This window comes from Heptranchias perlo, chromosome 11 (assembly GCF_035084215.1).
Source record: "Heptranchias perlo isolate sHepPer1 chromosome 11, sHepPer1.hap1, whole genome shotgun sequence".
Taxonomy (NCBI): Eukaryota; Metazoa; Chordata; class Chondrichthyes; order Hexanchiformes; family Hexanchidae; genus Heptranchias; species Heptranchias perlo.
The window spans coordinates 53,964,727-53,984,806 of NC_090335.1; the positions used below are offsets into that span (position 1 = coordinate 53,964,727).

Genomic DNA, 20,080 nt, shown 5'->3' on the forward strand with positions numbered 1-20,080 from the left:
GGGTCAGGGGGCATCACAGGAGCTGATGGAAATCCCACCTCACCGGAAATGCTCCCCAATCAAAGGGGGATGGCAGAAAGCCTAGGCCATCCTATTAGGCCATGGACACACCTGACACTTCGTAACAGTTTAAGAGTTCTAATCCTATGATTCCCTACTATAGATCATAATTGTTCTTAAGAGATGATTAGGGGGAGCAACTGAAAAGTTTTAAGTATGGAATGCAATTATGAAAACATTAATAACTGGAGTCATCTTCCTCTTCGGTTCCAATTTGAAGTCACTCAATGGGCTAATGTCTGACATTTTTCTCTCTTATTGCAAGTCAAAGTGTGACGGGAACATGTGACCGTATGAATGAGCAATCACAGAATATCAGTAAACCCAACACTGATTTCAATAACTTCAGATCATAACTACTGCTCCCATTTTTTCGGTCAGCTAGTACTGGTAATGGTTCCGTTGCTGCCATTTACAGCTACTCCTGATCAATCTTTTGTTTCTTAACCTGTCCCATTACCACCTTCCTTGCCTTGCACCATCATCCCTTTTGTCATTTAATAACTCTTGCCCTCTACCCTATCACAGACCTTCCCTTTTGTTCTTTCCTCTCCTCCCCCGGCTCTGTACTTGCTCAAAAGCTTTAACCCTTTTAACATCTTCCAGTTCTGACGAAAGATCTTCGACCTGAAACGTTCACTATTTCTTTCTCCACAGATGCTGCCTCACTTGCTGAGCTTCTCCAGAATTTTCTGTTTTTATTTCAGATTTCCAGCATCCACAGTATTTTGCTTTTAAATCAGTAAAATTCTATTCTCTACAGTAGAAGGGCAGTTGTACACAATTGGCTTCAAAGAAAGTTGCACAATTAGTTTTTGATTCAAAGCTGGCACCAGTTGCTTCTATCTGCCTGTCACAGATTGAAGAGTGTTGTACTCATGTGCTGCTTTTGACATTTTGAAAATTAAAGATTAATTGCGTCTGTCTGAATAAACTTGTAGATATTGTGATCATGTACTCAACTTACCGAATTTCTCAAACTCTCGATCAAACTCTTCAAATAAGGGCTTCAGTTTGGGAATCCTGTCTTGTTCTTCAGCCAGGATAAACACTAGCTCTCCCATCTGCCAAAGCTCTTTATGGGTGGTCATTTGCTCCATCAGAACATCTGGCCTTTGGTCAGATGGGGTTGCATTTAGTATCTTAATTTCCTCTTTACTTATAGCTTTCCTCAACAGTAGTTTTTTCGCAATGGTGATAAGATTTTCCACTTCATAAAGAATCTGAACAATTGTTTTTTTATAGCTATATAGGAAGCACAAGCTACACTGGTCACCTAAAAAAATGAAAAAACCACAATGTTTGTACACAAATAAGCAGCATATGACATAAAAAGGTCAGAGTAGACTTTAGAACTCTGATAGTTCCATTATAAAACAATTTAGTGATTTTGTGATCTTTGTAAAATTTGAAAACCTGCTAATAGCTTAGAAAACTAAACCATCATTGTTATCAAAGAAAGAACGCAGACAGGACTTAACCAGTGATGATAGGAACTTGCATACAGGAGAAAAAACAAAACAGTGAAACGGAAAAAATTCTTAAATATACATAACTTTTACAGCAGAAAAACAACAATCTCAAAATAGGTTATATTGGGCCAGAAATTGCTTCAAAGAGAACAGTGAGCTCAACAGCACTCACCGTTATTAATGGCCAAATGGAAGAGCAAGTTCCGGCGTCCGCACATGCGCAAACGCGGAAATCTGGAACTTGCTCTTTGGGTTCACCGGCGATATGACAGCTTTGCTTTAAAAGGGGCCTCGTAGCTGGATCAATGGACCAGCGCCAATTTACTCTCCTACCCAGCTGGAAATGAACTAATATCGCCACAAAACAAGTACGCTGAAAAATATCAGGACTAAACTAAGTTTTAATGATTGCCAAACAAATAAATAAAAATTAACTTTTAAAAATGTGGAATCTTTTTACTCTTGATGTTGATAGTTTTTGGTAATTTAAAAATTTTTAAATTAAAAGATTAATTTTTTTTTTACTATTTCCTTCTGTCTCTTATTTAATTCGATATTTCTTACCCTCTCTTTTCTTCGCTGTCTATAACTGTTTTTACAATGATTCTAGTGTTGTACCTTTCACTTCCTGGATTTTACGTTCTAGCTTGCAGTGACTGTTCGTAGCTTGTCAAAAATGCGGCAACCTGATTGGTCGAGGGGAGAGAGTGCTCCTCTTGCTTCTCCCATGGGTCCTAGCTTTGCTGGAACTAGCGCTGGGCTCTTAACAGGTTTGCATTACAGGAAGTTCCCGCTGTAAGTTTGTACGTTATTTAGGTCGAGCGAGCGGCGGGCACTGTTGCTTCACCACTCAGAGCAATTTACAGGCCAATAAGATTATCATTGCAGGGGTACAGAAGCTGGGGAAATAAAATTCTACAGCTAGTAACAATACTGTGCTTAGTGGTGGTGATGTTGTAGAGCTAAAGACTGCTATGAAACCAGATTTTAAGTAAACATGACTTTGTGACAGATGAAAGGCATGTACAGATGCATAAGATGGATGAGAAATCACAAGTTTACAGAGATCAAACCGTGGGAGACAAGAAGTCCTGAGTATTTCCCCCAGTTTGAACCCTAATCCTGACAAGGTTTCTAGAATTCATTTACATTAAACTTGTCATTCACATTAAAATGATGATTTCCACTTACAAGTATGAAGGTCTCTGTAGTATGGCCAGTTCAGCACAGGGAAAATTAAAACTAAAATCTTACCCAGTTCCAAGATGAATGTAATCCATTCCGTGAGTTTTGGGTGATTAGAAAGATCTTCATTTTTAAGTAGAATTAAGAATTGGCGCATCTTAAAATTGCAGTTCCATTCCAAAACATGGTCTAAAATCATTTCTTCACGAGTTTCATTGTTCTTCTCCACAAATTCTTCTTTCATGTCACAACTGCTCATCAGTTCAGACGTTTTTCCGATTTCAGTGATTGCATTTTCAATCAGCTTTCTATTCAGAGTGATCTCATGGAACAGGCGACACTTATCTGTTAGAATTTAGTAGATTTAAATTATGCAGTAAAAGGCACATGTATGCACACATCTATCAAATTAACAGCATTTTAAAAGCCCGCATTTTTCATTTCATTCCTTTGGAGCCTATGTATAATAATATTATGCTCACTGCATGTACTGCATGTTCCAATATGATGCACCATACTGCAGCAGCATATAGGTTTGTTTTGGGATTACCACATAGTACAAACAACTTTAACACCCTGTGAATTGCTGTTATTTTTGAAGTATCACATCTCAAAGGGATGCAATACTCTTTGGAAAGTCACAATCCCATTTTGCATGCACAGGTGTACATCTACATAACGTAAATTAGGTGTAAATTAGCAAGCAATTCTAGTCAACTTTAACTTAATTCAGTAAAATTGTGTTTAACACATATTGAACAAAGATTTCCCTGGTAATTCCCAAAGATCATTTTCCTATAATGACATCTGCACTAAGATCATGGAGACAACTGCTAGCACAAAAACGATTAAATAGAATAATTCCACCCCCACCAAACCAAGGAAATCTGAAACTGTACCCGTTTATATAACAAAGATTTTTTTTAAATCTAGGAATATATAATGGATGCCAGGAAGCAACAAGAAGGCAACAATCAAAATTGAGGGCGAAACCTTAAAAGCAATGTTAGTGCAGGTTAGAAGGGTCATGTTTAAATTACTCCCTAGTTATTATTTAGTGTATAGAGTGACATACAAGATTGATGTTTATACTTATAGAATGAAGGTGGTTAATAGCATATGGTTTTGGTAGGGTTTTTTTTAGGGGTGGGGGAAGTACATGAACTTTTGGTGAAAGGTAAAGGCAAATCCCCAGCAGACGGTGTGTGGTTTGGAGCATATTTAATGTTTGAATCTCTGGATTTTACACAATCTAAAGAACTAATCTTTGTACAATAAATCAATTAGTGCGTCAACTAAAGATTTTCCAAAGCACAAGACAAAAAATGTGATAAACCCACTCTGGGCCATGAAGATTTCTGCAGCAAAATAAAATGATGACAAGATTATCCTTCAATTATGCTGAGAATTAAGAGCTGCTACACCAGGAGGGCAGCAGAGAGATGTAGTAAGCAACACCTCAAATGTTCTGTAGCATGAGTTCACACTCATGATCTACATTGCTGATTTCTGAAATCAAACTACTATACTTTCACAATCAAAGGGGAAATATATTCTCTGGAGGAGAAAGACAGGTGGGGAGTCTTTAGGCCGATGCAAACCACATAGAGTGACAATCTTGTATGTCACTCTATACACTAAATAATAAATACAGCAAAGGTGGAGGCCCGGAGGTCACATGCCCCGTCAGCTGAAAATGACTGGTCCAGGGAAAGTAGAAAGTAGGAAGTGGAACCCTTTATTCAAAAAGGGTTCTATTTTTTCCATAATGGTTTTATAATGTTTAATATTCAAAATGTACAGATCAAATCTCCCCTCCTGCACACATTAAGAGCTGATTTCAATTCATAGAACAACCTCAGGTGCCAATATTTTATAATCACCACTATTCTGTGTAATAAACATCAAGTTTTTTAACTCCTTGTAGCATTTACAATAATCTACTGTGTTTCAGTGCTTTCCACAATACGCTTTGCTTGATCAACTTGGGTATTTGCTGTATCTGAAATTATATTGTTTTACAAAATGAACATTTTAAAAATTATTTATCATTTCTGTGTCCATCCATTGACACTTCAAAGTTACAATCTTCCAATCCCAAAGTGTCCAAACAACTGAGATCATGCTTCATTTCTAGTGCACTGAATAAAATAGCTAAATTATTTTAGTGAATAGACATCATAAGCACTTTATAACTGCTATTTGAGAAATAAAAATTAAGACCTTCAAATTACTCCCTATTTAGAACTTGTGTTTACTATTTAGCCCGAGTATTATAATCAGTGATGCTATTATAATTCAGTCAACATAAATCATACATCAAAAAAAACTTGTCCTTCTCAGGAAGCAAAATTCACAGCAAAACTTGGTAAGTATTCAAGGAACAGAAATTATGAACTCCTGCTACAAAATCTAAAATCAAAAGTTGAACAACAGCTTACATTTATACAGCTTCTTTAATGTTGGAAAACATCCCAAAGTGGTTCAGGTGTAATTTTTAAAAAGTCCCTTTTACTGATATGAAAGAGAGACTGCAACAGCCTGGGACTTGCATGTTGCGGGTTATTAGGGTTCAGGAGTACATAGCTCACAAGAAAAGGATCTCATTCAAGTTACAACATTTGAATGCTAAATTTTGAACAGTCAGCTCAATATAGTAACTTAATAGTAACGTTGATGCTTACTTACTTGAATCAAAACTGCCATCCTCATATTGTTTTGTAGTTATCATAACTTCAATGTCCTTGTATAATCAGTTATGGAATTGGTAGCAACAGATGCAATTTAAATTAGCAATGACAAGGATTGTACCGTGACATGACCGAACATCTACACTAGATAAATGCGGGCTTTCTATCACCTACATATATGTGGCATCACTTGGGAGTAATTTTAGATTGTACAAAATTTTCTTACTACGTTATTTATACCATATAGGAGGGGGTGGGGAAGTTTCCAAAATTTCAGCCCAGAAAAACAAATTACGTTCCGCAAACTTTGCAAAAAAACTAGTATTACTCCACATAGTCAGTGTGCTCTCTTGGACTGGTTTTGATTGCCTCAGGGGGGTTGGAGAGGAATTTTCCAGATTTTTTTTTTCCCTTATTGGCCCTGGGTTTTTTTTTTGCCTCTCCCAGGAGATTACATGGCTGCTGGGGGGTAGGATGCTCCTGGCATCTATGGTGTGGGTCAGGCTTGATGGACCAGCCGGTCTTTTCCCGTCGGTCGTTTTCATCTGTTCCAGGAGGGCATGGACAACTGCAGGCTCCTTTTTTCTCCCGCACAACCAATTGCCTCCTTAAATCCCTCTCCTAACCCATTTGGTGAGCGTAGGAATTAGGTGCAGAGGGGGAAGAAGGTGCTAAGGGATTTAAACCGAAGAACTACAGGCTAAGACTGAGCGGAGCATAAAGGGTGTCGCACGAGGAGTCAAAAAAATCAAGAAAGAGTCAAAAAAGTGACATCACAAGACAAGGAGGAGCACTGAGGGTAAGTCAGTAAGTATTTAGTTCATTGGTTAGTGTTTTTAGTGGTTATAGTGGATAAAAAGGAACGGGAGTGGAGGCTCGAGAGCAGAAGGAGCGGGACCATCGACCGAGAGCAGAGCACAGAGCTGAGACTAACTCAAACACAGACAGAAATTTTAAAAAGAGACATCAGAGGACAGCAGGTTGGTGAGTAATACATTTTTTTGCTCTCTAAGCTAGGGGCTTGTTTCAAACTAGGAACCTATAACTTTCTTAAATTAATAAATCAAACTAGATAAATTAATTATTTTTAAATAAGCTAAAAATAAACCAAGTGAATTAATGACAAAAACTTTAAGTAAATAAATAAAACAAGGCTAGATAGAGATGTCAGTGCAGGTGGTGTGCTGTAACTGCAGCATGTGGGAGTTTGTGGAGAGCAGCGCGATCCCAGATAACCACATCTGCAGCAAGTGTCTGCAGCTCGAGAAACTTCGATTCAGAGTTGTTGAGCTAGAGTCCGAGGTGCAGACATTGCGATGCATCAGGGAGGGGGAAGAGATACCTGGACGCTTTCAGACAGGAGGCAGTCACACCCCTTAGATTTGGTAGTGGTTTAGATTTGGTTTGCAGTCCGGGACAGGAGGATGTGACTGCGAGTCAGGCAGGTAAGAGGGCCCCAGATACAGAGGTGGAGGAGCCTCAGCCTTTGCCCTTGTCCAACGGGTATGAGGTACCTGCTACCTGTATGGATGAGAACAAAGACTGTAGGGAGGATGGGCAAATTGACCACGGCACCGTGGTACAAGAGGCCATTCAAGTGGGGGGAGCTAAAAAGGAATGTGGCAGTGTTAGTGGATAGTATAGTCAGGGGAATACATACTGTTCTCTGCAGCCGCGACCAGGAGTCCCGAAGGCTTTGGTTAAGGACTTCTCACGGCTGGAGAAGGACTTGGAGGAGGAGGGGGAGGATCCAGTTGTCGTGGTCCACGTTGAAACCAATGCACGAAGCATTCGTAACAAGATAGATGAATTAATGGCACAAAGAGATAAATGGGTTCGATCTAGTAATCATTACTGAGACGTGGTTACAGGGTGACCAAGTTTAGGAACTAAATATTCCAGGGTACTTGACTTTTAGAAAAGATAAGCAAAATGGAAAAGGGGGGAGGCAGGGGGGTGGGGGTGGCCCTGATAATAAAAGGATGAGATAAAGGCAGTAGTGAGAAAGGATCTTAGCTCAGAAAATCAGGATGTAGAATCAGTATGGGTGGAGCTAAGAAATAACCAGGGCCAGAAAACACTGGTGGGGATAGTTTACAGGCCCCCTAACAGTAGTTATAGTGTTGGACAGGGTATAAATCAGGAAATTACAAGAGCATGTAATAAGGGTAATGCAATAATTGTGGGGGACCTTAATCTTCATATTAGACTTGGCAAACCAAATTGGCAAAAGTAGTTTGGAGGACGAGTTCATGGAATGAATCAGAGACAGTTTTCCAGAACAATATGTTGAAGAACCAACTAGGGAACAGGCTATTTGACATCTAGTATTGTGTAATGAGACAGGGTTAATTAGTAATCTTATAGTTAAGGATCCTCTGGGGAAATATGATCATAATGATAGAATTGTATATTGAGTTTGAGAGTGACGTAGTTAAGTCCAAAACTAAGGTCTTAAATTTAAACAAAGCCAATTATGTAGGTATGAGGGGCGAATTGGCCAAGGTAGATTGGGAAATTAGATTAAAAGATATGACAGGAGATGAGCAATGGCGAACATTTAAAGAAATAATTCATAATTCTCAACGAATATACATTCCCTTGAGGGATAAAAACTCAACGGGAAAAGTGATCAAACCATGGCTAACTAGAGAAGTTAAGGATAGTATTAGATTAAAAGAAGAGGCTTACAATATTGCCAAAAAGAGTACTAAGCCTGAGGATTGGGAGGGTTTTTAAAAATCAACAAAGGATGACCAAGAAATTGATAAAGAGGGAGAAAATTGAATAAGAGTAAACTAGCAAGAAATATAAAAATAGATTGTAAGAGCTTCTACAAATATGTAAAAAGGAAGAGAGTAGTGAAAGTGAACATGGGTCCCTTAGAGGCTGGATCAGGAGAAATTATAATGGGAAATAAGGAAATGGCTGAGACGTTAAACAAATATTTTATATCTGACTTCACACTAGAAGACAAAAAAAATACCAGAAATAGTGGGGAACCAAGGGTCTATTGAGAGTGAGGAACTTAAAGTAATTAAGATTAGTAAAGAAAAAGTACTGGAGAAATTAATGGGACTAAAAGCCGACAAATCCCCTGGACTCGATGGCCTACATCCTGGGTTTTAAAAGAGGTGGCTGCAGAGATAGTGGATGAATTGGTTTTAATCTTCCAAAATTCCCTAGATTCTAGAACAGTCCCCGTGGATTGAAAGGTAGCAAATGTAACCCTGCTCTTCAAGAAAGGAGGGACATAGAAAACAGAGAACTACAGGCCAGTTAGCCTGACATCAGTAGTAGAGAAAATGCTAGAATCTATTATTAAGGATGTAGTAACAGGCACTTAGAAAATCATAATATGATTAGGCAGAGTCAACACAGTGTTATGAAAGGGAAATCATGTTTGACAAATCTAGTAGATAAGGGGGAACCAGTGGATGTAGTATATTTAGATTTTCAAAAAGGCATTCGATAAGGTGCCACACAAGAGGTTGTTACACAAGATTAAGGCTCATGGGATTGGGGGTAGTATATTAGCATGGACTGAGGATTGGTTAACGGACAGAAAACAGAGAGCAGGAATAAACAGGTCATTTTCGGGTTGTAACTAATGAGGTGCTGCAAGGATCAGTGCTTGAGCCTCAACGGTTTACAATATATATCAATGACTTAGATGAGAGGACAGAGTGTAACGTAAGCAAGTTTGTTGACGATACAAAGCTAGGTGGGAAAGTAAGCTGTTCGGAGGGCACAATGAGGCTGCAGTGGGATATAGACAGGTTAAGTGAGTGGGCGAGAAGGTGGCAGATGGAGTATAATGTGGGGAAATGTGAAATTATCCACTTTGGTAGGAAGAATAGAAAAGTAGAATATTTTTTAAAAAGTGAGAGACTAAGAAATGTTGGTAGTCAGAGGGATTTGGGTGTCAGTGTACATGAATCACAGAAAGTTAACATGCCGGTACAGCAAGCAATTAGGAAGGCAAATGGTTTATTAACCTTTATTGCAAGGGGATTGGAGTATAAGAGTAAGGAAGTCTTGCTGCAATTATATAGGACTCTAGTGAGACCACACCTGGAGCACTGTGTACAGTTTTGCTCTCCATACCTAAGGAAGGATATATTTGCCTGAGAGGGGGTGCAACGAAGGGTCACTAGATTGATTCCTAAGAGGAGAGGGTTGTCCTATGAGGAGAGATTGAGTAGAATGGGCCTATATTCTCTGGAATTTAAAAGAATGAGAGGTGATTTCACTGAAACGCATGAAGTTCTTAGAGGGGTCGAGAGGCTGTTTCCCCTGCCTGAAGAGTCTAGAACTAGGGGTCATAGTCTCAAGATAAGGGTTCGGCCATTTAGGACAGAGATGAGGAGAAATTTCTTCACTCAGAGGATTGTGAATCTTTGAAATTCTCTATCCCAGAGGGCTGTGGATGCTCAGTTGTTGAGTATATTCAAGACTGAGATCGATAAATTTTTGCACACTAAGAGAATCAAGGGATATGGGAATAGGGCCGAGTAGAGGTAGAAGATCAGCCATGATCATAGTGAATAGCGGAGCAGGCTCGAGGAGCCTTATGGCCTACTCCTGCTCCTATTTCTTATGTTCTCATTCCAACATCTTAAAAACAACTTGTATTTATATAGTGCCTTAAAAATAGAAAAACATCCCGAGGCACTTCACAGAAGGGTAATCAGACAAAAATTGACACTGAGCCAAAGGATATATTAGGAGGGGTGACTAAGAGTGTGGTCATAGAGGTGGATTTTGAAGATCTTAAAAGGAGGAGAGATAGGTTTAGGGAGAGAATGCCAGAGTTTAGGGCTTAGACGGCTGAAGATATGGCCATCAATTGTGTGGCTAAGGGCTTAGGGAATGCACAAGGTGAGAGATGGAGGAACACAGAATTCTCGGAGGGCTGAAGGCGTTACAGAGATAGGACGGGGCGAGGCCGTGAAGGGATTTAAACACGAGGCTGAGAATTGGTGAGAAATAATAGCTATGACTAAAATGATTAATCTCAGAAGCAGACAAACCTGTTGGCCAAGATGGATGTGCTCCATTTTCTTCCTTTCCCATCTCAGTGTCCGTCTGCTCATTGCATTTATCGGATTCCTCCAGGACACCTGCTGCCTTAGGCTCATTTTTTCTGTAAAAGGAGAACAAAATATTAGCTCAAAATTAGACCCGTCTTTTCTTTTGTGACTTGAATATGATGAACTGGTCTATAGAACTCAGTTCTAAGCTTAGCATCCAAACAGTGTAATCCAAATGAGATACTATTTTGCAGGTTATGCACTTCTGAACCTTCCACTGTCAAGTGAGTTGCAAATCCTTCATGACCATGTTATGCAGTGTAAAGTTCTCATATCTAGTGCAAATCAGTCGGGCAAAAGTATGCATGGTGGGAGGGGGATTACCATAAAAGGTACTGTAAAATCTGTCGGGCACAAAGCATTTCGGTTACATTTTTGGGTCTATTCTACCCTTCTCACTCTAGATTATTTTGGCCCTCCTATCTCAGATCATTCTCATGGGCAAATCCTAACTCCCCAGATCTTCAAAGTGTCTATCCTAGCCTTGAGATCAAGGTAAGCTTTTTAAAAACGGCTATCTGGTAGGCAAAGTATGCAAACTGATTCAAATGTCCTAAAATGACAAAAAAAATCAAAAACCACCATCTATATAAAAATGGAAAAATCACTACATCTTTACATATTTTCCATTTACCAAAATGCAATAAATGAACTGGCAACCACAAAAGCAACCAACCAAACTTTGATTTTTTTAAAAATCAAACTGCTTTAAGGTACCACGCACTTGCTTCCAGCTCCCTGGCTGCTCTATCAGGTTTTACCAGACAATGCCATTTGACCCACAGCTGTGCTTCAAACCCCATATCCCGCCAGTCATTGCATAATTCTGTCTATAATATTTCCTGCCTTCATCCACCTCAATTGCACCGATAAAACCCTTTGTTACCTCAAGATTCAACTTCTTAAACTCTCTCCTCTCTACACAAACTCCAACTTATCTAAAATTCTGCCACCTGCATCCTGTCCTACACAAGGTCTCATGGCCCATCATCCTGATCCCAGGCTCGCAAGGCACCAAATTCAAAATCCTTGTTCACAAATCATTCGGTGGCTTTGCTGCGCCTTCCCCTGAATCTTCTTCCAACCTTACATCCCAGCCACACCCTACAATCCTCTGGCCTTCTGTGCATTTTCACCCCCCTGCCTCTCCTCCTCCTCCTCCCACCCCCCTCCAAGCTGGTGGCAGTGCCCTCTGTCTTTAAACCCTGCTGTCTTACTACTTCTCCACAAAATCCATCTTATCAGCTGTGCTTCCATTCAATTGTCCTCATTTTCCTAAAGCTTGATCCGTTTTCTCACATGTGAAGCACCTCAGGACGTTTGTTGTACTAAGCATTATACAAATGAAGCTGGTTGTTCTTTTAAAACACTTACACAGCTGAAGGTCGAGGTGGCAGGTCTGGAACTTTTACTTCAAACTGTAAGAAAAACGTTTAGCAAGTGAAAAAACTTTACAAGTTAAAAACAGACATGAGACAAAACACCAACTACAGACATTACTACCTGGCATTATATAACATATCACAAAAAAAAGTCTCAAAACATTTTACAAGGGAAACACAGGTTCACAGAAAGGAAAGGAGCAGGTGGGAATATCAAGAACACAGTTGAAGCGATAGGTTTGTTGTGACATTTGCCTTGCAATCTATTGGGGAAGAGATTTCCAGAGAGGACCGAACGATCAATAGTAGATCAGAGGAAGCAGAGAAATCAATTTTAATCTAGTCAGTCAGAGAAAGGGAAGGTTCTCTGGAGTAAAATCGCTAAGAAAGGGCGGAGGAAGATTATGAAGGGATTTGAAGTTGAAAATGAGAATCATGAAATTGATTCACTCGGGCACAGAGACCTCTGCAAAGGGCAAGTAGTGATAGGCATGAGAGACTCTGCGGGGGAGGATTCGGGCCCAAGAGCTCAGCTTCAGCAGAAGTTTGTGAAGGATTAAGACAGGGAGGAGGGCATTTGAGAAAATCAAATCTTGAGATGAAAGCGAGAATTAGGATATGACATTTTGGGGGGGGTGGGGGGGAAAAAAAGAGACAGGGGCATAAGCAGGCAGTGTTGCCAGAGGTGGAATAATGTGATTTTGAAACAGACCAAATGTGGGATAAAAAATTCAGCTCAGGATTGAACAGAACCCTACCGTTGTGTACCGCTGGATTCAGCCTGAGCCTGCAGCCAGGGAGGCTGATGGGAATCAGAGCTAGAGTCATGCAGCTTCTGGCAGAAGCCAAAACACAAAAATGGCTTCAGTTTTGCTAATGTTGAACTAAAGGAAATTTCAACTCATCCAGGATTTGATGTTGGACAAACTGTCTTATGGCTACAGCAGCCTTAGAATCAGTCGTGGCAGAAAGGTAAAGTTGGGTGTCCTTGGCATACATGTGCGAGTTCCCCATGTGCTCATGGATGGTATCATCAAGGAATAGCATATAAATGATGAAATAGAAGGAGGCCTCAGATGGAGCTCTGGAACAAGCAGGCACAGAAGGAGAAACCATGAGAGAAAATATAATGACGCACAGGAATGAAACCAGGGGAGAATGGTGCCAAGAAGATGGATCACAGAAGACAGGAGGTGTTGAAGGCAGCAGAAAAGTCAAGAATGATGAGAAAGCAGAGCAAGCCATGGTCCTGTCCACTGCTGCCTGGGTGGGTAGGGAGTGGGATTGGTAACCAAAGCTTGCCTCAATTCCTTTAACTTCTCATACCGAGTGAGGTTTAAAAAAAAAGAGTAACCAGTAAGAATCACACAACCCTAGAAGATTCTGAAATTTAGGAAAACCCCTTGGCACTGGGCAATACAGACCGCCCAAATAATGCAGATTACAATGGCTCAAAAAAATGCCAAAAGGTTTAAACTACAGTCGATGCCAGGAGATCAAACACGAAACATGGCAGGAACCAGGATTTCCAGCTGTAACATTGGGTTTAGGTTGAATCTGAACTTGCATCTAAATTCACCTGACCATGTTAACCTCTTATCAGGAAGAGGAACCCACAGCCCACACGTGCAGAAACAAAATGTAATGCTAGGCATCCGAGAAGAAAGGGCAGTGGTCTAAGATCATTGATGCTACCCTGACCTATAACAGTCTAACATATAGAACAGGTTCTTACCTCAGTCTGTGTGCTTCCTAAAGCATTGTGAATCACAAGTTTTATGATAAGGCCTTTACAATCACTTTTCAGACAGTTCATTGAACAGAAATTCTGAAATACATAAAAATAAATGATTTCAAGTTATTTGCATATAAAATATATCAAAGCTAATACAAAATAAAATTTGATCAGCCTTGCCACCAACAACCGCATCTGGACTACATGAGCCATGTTTGTTCTAGTGGCGGTGAGCACGAGGTTAAGTTTCCTTATCCGCTGTTAAAAGGCAGAGTGCAGGAAAACTAAAGGCGTAGAAGATAAACAAAATAATGCAGGTGGGAGAGAAAGAGAGGAATCAAATTATTAATTTGAATATTTCTTACCTGGTTAGTTTGCCCATGATATTGAGAGTCCTTTAACTTTTTCCAGCAGGTAGTATGATACTCTACCAAACAACTATTGTCACAGCAAAGCTCAATGTGGCCCTGAAATGAGACGAGATTACGTGTAGATGTGGCAAATTTCAAAGATTTTTTTAAGAACTTGTTTCTTGCTGCATTGGGAAGGAGTGCAGGGCAAGAAGAAATTGAATTTTCAGACAATTCAGTAGGCACAATTTTTGGAAAATAATGTCATGGTACAACTGGAAAATAAGGGAATGGACTGGGAGTTTGTTAAAATCGCATAAACAAAGAGGTTATCAACAGGGAGCATTCAAACTGCAGCCCAATAATGAGCAGAATTTCCCACAACTCTGTACTGGCTCCTTTATTGTTCATTGCCCTGATCATTGATCGAGTGCATGGATAACGATTTTAATTTACAAGTTACCCCTTTTTCTCCCCCGTTTCCGCTGTCCTCCAAATGTCTGGGCACTAAGTTTCTTCTTTTAAATATGTTTAAAATCTGCATATTGCCAAGGCATTGGCAGGTTCAATCAAGGCTTACCCTGAATCAAACATTGGTATTTTTGTACATACACCTCGTTTATATTGTGCTGCAATGGGATTACTCTGCATTGAGTTGTTCTGTGTTGCCAAGAAAAGTCTCAAAAGACAAACAATAAATCACTGATTTTCTTCCCTGCAGAGATACATCTAATTGAATTAAGGGTAAAAACAACTGGAATGGTGGTGTTGTGGGTTTGCGAATTATCCTTACACCTCGAGGGCTTTTATTCAAATCCGGTGCGAGCTGATGGGAATGAAGTCACTCACCGTTATGCAAAATTTCTAATGGGCAAAGACCTACAGCACAAAACTGACCATAATTCAGCACTAAATTGGCACGACTTCAAAGATCGCTGGTGTGGAAAGTGAAAAATGAAAAATGCATACTGGTACCGCAGGAGGTCCTCTTCGAAGACAGGGTTTAAGCCATGCTGTTGGAGGGTTACTTTGCATCAGGTCACACGGTACCCAAGCTAGACTGCGTGACATTAGTGATGAAAATATCAGAGTTCTCTCAAGAGTCTCAAAAGCCTTTCAGTTATGAGCTCTAAGTCTCCAGAGATATTTCCACTGGAAAGAATAATTCCCTAGAATTTTAAGCGTCTTTTAAAAAAAAAGTTGTCAAGCATTTATACACCTGCCAACTTTTGAATATAAATTAAAAACATGTTTATTTGGAAGATTTACTTGTGTGCTTACTCTACTAAGCATGGAAATTAGTTTTAACTCAGATTTTTCAAATGCAGAAGTGATGTTACTGTTAAAATAAATCACATAGTATGAAGCCACTTAAATCTTTTCCTAAACCATTTCTAGAATCAAAATATTTTTCAATGCAAACATGTGTGATGTACAATATTTTTAACTGAGAAATCAAATTGAAGGGCCAAGGCCCATAAAACAGGACACTACCAAGGCTGAAAACAGCAATAGTGAAAACAAAGTAAATAAGTCATTCATTAGATGACGGTCTGCTTGGGTTTTCAAAGCCTGAAGATAGGAGGGACGATTGTGGAACTGACATTTTCTGATTGGGTGTAAACAGTGGGGGCTTTCCTCCTCCAGGGCCTCCACAATGATGCATCTTTGCAAGGCAAAGTTTTGCAGCATACAGCAACAATCCTTGAAACCCTGCAAGATGGCCCAGATCTACCCAGGTCCTGAAGTGCTGCTTCAAAATGCCAATGGTGTACTTGATGATTACTCTGGTGGATGCCAGCACTGCATTTTACCTGTGCTCAGCTGATGTCCTGGAATAGTACACAAGTGTCATGAATCATGCATGCAGTGGACAGTATCGATCACCTAGGAGCAATCCTCAGATTTACCTTTACGGGCAAAATATTGGTGCGACGGACAACTACCTTAAAATAAACGCTACCCGAGAAGTGGCTTTGACTTTCATAATCCGGTGCTGATGGTTGCAACGGAATTGCACATTGCAAGTGGCATCCTTTCCTAGTCATATAAGTAGTGTAATGTAGCACAAAAAGCCACATTATGTACAGTGTTACTCACTGGACCTTTGGGGAACCTGCCGTGCTATATAATTGCACAGCCTTCGCATGCTGCTGTCAGTTATCTGCATGGGAAGATGATGAAATTGCTTACTTGAACAAACAAGACATCAGTCAATTGCTTAAAATATCTATGGACAGCTGATTGGCTTATGTTGCTGATAGCCCCAGTGGCAGTCTGAAATGATCCCAAAGGATAATAGTTCATTGAGCTTCACAGCCACCAGCTGTGCCTTGGCTGCTGGTCTAGTTGCAACATGTGGTATAACTCAGTCATGATGGCCCTTGGAAACCGCAGCTTGCACAGGCACTTTTCCTTGGATAAGTGGATGGATGTCTGCCTGTGCCTGTTTATTTTGGCGTGTGGATACTGCTGGATGGGTGCAGATGCCTCTGGTGCAGCCTTAGCTCCCTCATTCAAAATGCAGAATGTGTCAGTGGGACAGCAGGAGTCAAATAAGGCAGCACCAAACAAATGGTTGCAAAGACTCTTGAAAGACCTCAATAATAGAGGGGAAAAGAAAGAAAAGCTTCAGCAATTGCTTTTCAATAAGGCCATCTGCTCACTTTAAACTGAGTTCTGTTCTGAGCTCAGCACCTAGCAACCCTCGAGGTTAAATGGGGGGAAATGAAGCACATAGGGTGGAAATGTTGAAAAATTTTGTGAATTACATCATTATGCATTAATTTACATGAATCTGCCCTTAAACTGGTGCTTCCTGATCCAATTAAAATCCTGACTGGAAAATCAGAACATATGCAAAATGGGCAGAGATCTGGCACGATAAAGCCCCATCTGATTTCCTAATGGGCAACGCACATTAAAACCTGAAAAAAAAATTGACATTTCTGATAGCAAGTCTTTAGTTCCAGGTTTACCCTTATATGGAAGTTCCCTTTCTTCTGCTGGTAAAGACATTCAGAAACAGTGTCCCATTACAACTTCTACATGGTCAGTGGGGCTATCTGGCAACAATCCTTTTCAGATAATTATACATCATGGATGTGATAAAGAAATAACTGGTAGCAAGGAGTCATTTTCAAAATGGCTTATTACATGCAAAAAGTATTCCGTATATTTTGAGAAATACTTCAAAAATCTGACCTTTAAGTACAATCATAAATTTTGTTTTGGATTTTCCTATGAAAACGTACCTTGTAATCAGGGTCAGATAGATAGATTTCCCTCTTGTAGTATCCCTGGCAATCAGAATATTGGCAAATCGCTATTGGATCAGGAGGATCTTTACATTTTTCAATATGTTCATTTATCTTGATCTATGGAATGACAAAAACAGAGTTTCAGCATCCACATAATTCATGCAAATAAAGATAACCCATTTTAAATACTTTTATCTCAGACAAATATTTTGACTGGGATATCAACTTGAGCCGAGTGGTATGGTTACAAAGCAAAAAAAAAGTGCTAACTACGAAAGATTGAAATGCAGCCAACCCTGACCTTCACCGACATTTTTAATCAGTTATTGATAGCAACATTTGACCCCGAATTCTGATCGTACAGGCCCACACACTTCCATTGTCTCTAACCTAGACGACCAAAAAATTGTGGACAATTGGCCAATGAACTGCATACAAGGAATTCGATTTAATACTACCTAAATTTATTTGACTGAAAAATCTCAACAGCATAAGGAGTATGATTTTTGCACTGGTGGATGGTTGTGGCTTTTCTGATCGTAAATCAATTTCCAGCCAAACTTTTAAGTCATCTAGAGCGTAACTGAAAAAAACGTAGGCAAAATCGACCACATTGCTTTCTGCATCGCTGCAGCTGTGGCTGAATTAAGCTCATGAATCCACCTATAATGTCTGCAGTAGTCCAGAAAGCAAAGTTTTAGTTGGCAACTTCTAATGTACCTCATCTCAACTGGATGGCAACCTAAACCAAAATAGAAAAATGGGAGACATTTGGGGGGTGATTTTAACCCCCAAAAACAGGTGGGTTGGGGGCAGGTGGGAGTTGAAAGTAGTTGTTTTTTGGGGTCGCAACTGCAAACTGGCTTCACTTCCAGGTTTAACGTGGGCGGTAAAAGTACAGGCTTCCCACTGGGAATGCAAAGTCTGAAAATTTTGCAGTCGCAACCCAAAACAACAACTATTTTCAACTCCCACCTGCCCCCAACCCACCCATTCTTGGGGGGGGGGGGGTTAAAATCACCCCCTTGGTGTGGTACGGCAGTATTACTAACCTAGCCATCTATGCCAGTCAAAAAAAAGTCAAAACAATAAGTTATGGGAGAAAAATACTTATTCCAATGACTAAGGCCATCCACACCACTGATTCAGACACTAATGGTCATTTCACAGAAATATGGGGATGCCTCAAAACACTGGGATTATGCAACTGGGAGAAAATAAAGTTAGAAAAAAGGGGAAAGAATTATTTTTACAGAACTGTTTAGTACTTTTTTTGACTGCTCTGCTTGTATGACACGGCACCAATTTCACCGGGTTGAGTGGCTTAATTTTGAATAATTTGAGATAAAGCACTTACTGCAAAATGTTCAGGTAAAATCTCTTCTGCTTTTAGCTCCACATTAGACCAATCTACAGTTGGCGGGTTTTCTTCAAACTCTTGCTTAGATTTTTGAAAGCATTTTATAGCACCTTCAAACCTGCAAGAAGATTTTGAACCTCAGGTCACCACTAATAAAAACACACATACATACATGGATTTGTTTTTGGGTTATTTGGCTAGATCAGAGCTGAAAGTAGTACAACATATAAATCAAAAGGACAAATCAAGCCCACAAAATATGTTTTACAGGAAATTTGAAAGGACACTGATGGCAATCTCTGACTAACTTGAATTGCCAATCTTGAGTCGAACTTGGATCATTCTTACTTATTTTTTTTTAAAATCAATCAATCTCAGGAAATGCTAATTAGGCTGGAAGATTCGGGATATAATGTGGAGACACAAAACAATGATACAGGAATGGACAAAAGGAAACAAGAGGGAGAGAGACAGAACACAAAATAGAGGAAAGAACATTTAGCTATTAGAAAGCATCTTTCTCAACAAATATGCTTTCGAAAAATTATGAACATCAAAAAAAAAACTGTGACATCGGCAGTTTAAGTTATTTTGCACATGGGGGCTTGGCTAAGAGATGAATAGCCCTGGTCGCATCAAGAAGAATCTTTATGATTTATTATGAGTCACAACCAGAACAATTCTTCCCATTGGGTTTGCAATTTTCAAAGCAAGCTAAGACTTGACTAGTGCAATAACTTAAGCTGCCCCTGAGCGCTCTGATGTCACAACTTTAATGCTGCGCCCTAACAGAATGCTCAGATACTTAACGTTGTATTGTACATTAAAAGTCTTGCACTTCCACTGAAAGAGAGAGTGAGTGACTGATTGTCTTCATGTTAGTTCGTTACCTCACCTTACCATTTTTGTGACAGATAAAAAAGTAATTGCTAATGGCTTGAAAGAGACAGACAAAATGTCTGCTTGTTTTAATTTAATTTGAAAGTAAAGAAAACTTCTTTGAGGGAAACAGATAGGAAAGTAGGGTAAAAGGGGGAGGGAGGAGGGAAACAAGTTGAGGGTGTGAGGGCCTCTGGTTTCTCACCACTCAACTGGGAGTGGGTGGAAGGTTAAGGGCGATGTGGATGTCAATGGAAGTGAGGAGGTGGTAGGAAGGGGGAGGGGTATGGGATGCAATGGACATGCGGGAGTGGGGAGAAGCACAAGCGACTGGAGGGGATAATGGGAAGGGAGCTGCAAAAGGCCACCTGTTTCTTGCAGTTCCCACCCCAAATGTAGCTTGCAGCAAGGTGGTTCCATCCCCTCCCACATCATAATATACCACCCACCACCTGAAAAGGGGGAAAAAAAAGCAGGAGAGGACAAGGAAAAGCAAAAAGGCTAAGGGAGAAAGAAGCAGAACAGAAAGAGAGCTGCAAAAGAAAGAGAGGTAGGTAAAAGCAGGAGGGGAGAGAGGAATAAAAACAGCAACATAAAAGACAGCAGAGACATGC

General features: G+C 40.0%; 1 protein-coding gene across 3 annotated transcripts in view; it reads right to left on the reverse strand.

Moving 5' to 3' along the window:
- The window catches only part of LOC137327349 (E3 ubiquitin-protein ligase DZIP3-like), a 117,472-nt gene that overhangs the window by 69,853 nt on the left and 27,539 nt on the right, over window positions 1-20,080 (reverse strand). For all 3 annotated transcript variants that reach the window (XR_010964428.1, XM_067993051.1, XM_067993052.1), the window contains exons 6-13: window positions 18,585-18,705; window positions 17,222-17,344; window positions 13,983-14,084; window positions 13,618-13,710; window positions 11,875-11,918; window positions 10,441-10,553; window positions 2,787-3,062; window positions 1,028-1,336 (exon numbers count right to left, since the gene is read on the reverse strand). Coding sequence is in view for 2 of the 3 variants with exons in the window: in XM_067993051.1 (XP_067849152.1) it covers window positions 1,028-1,336; window positions 2,787-3,062; window positions 10,441-10,553; window positions 11,875-11,918; window positions 13,618-13,710; window positions 13,983-14,084; window positions 17,222-17,344; window positions 18,585-18,705 (1,181 nt within the window). In the remaining variant the exon portion in view is untranslated. The remainder of the gene's footprint in view (window positions 1-1,027; window positions 1,337-2,786; window positions 3,063-10,440; window positions 10,554-11,874; window positions 11,919-13,617; window positions 13,711-13,982; window positions 14,085-17,221; window positions 17,345-18,584; window positions 18,706-20,080) is intronic.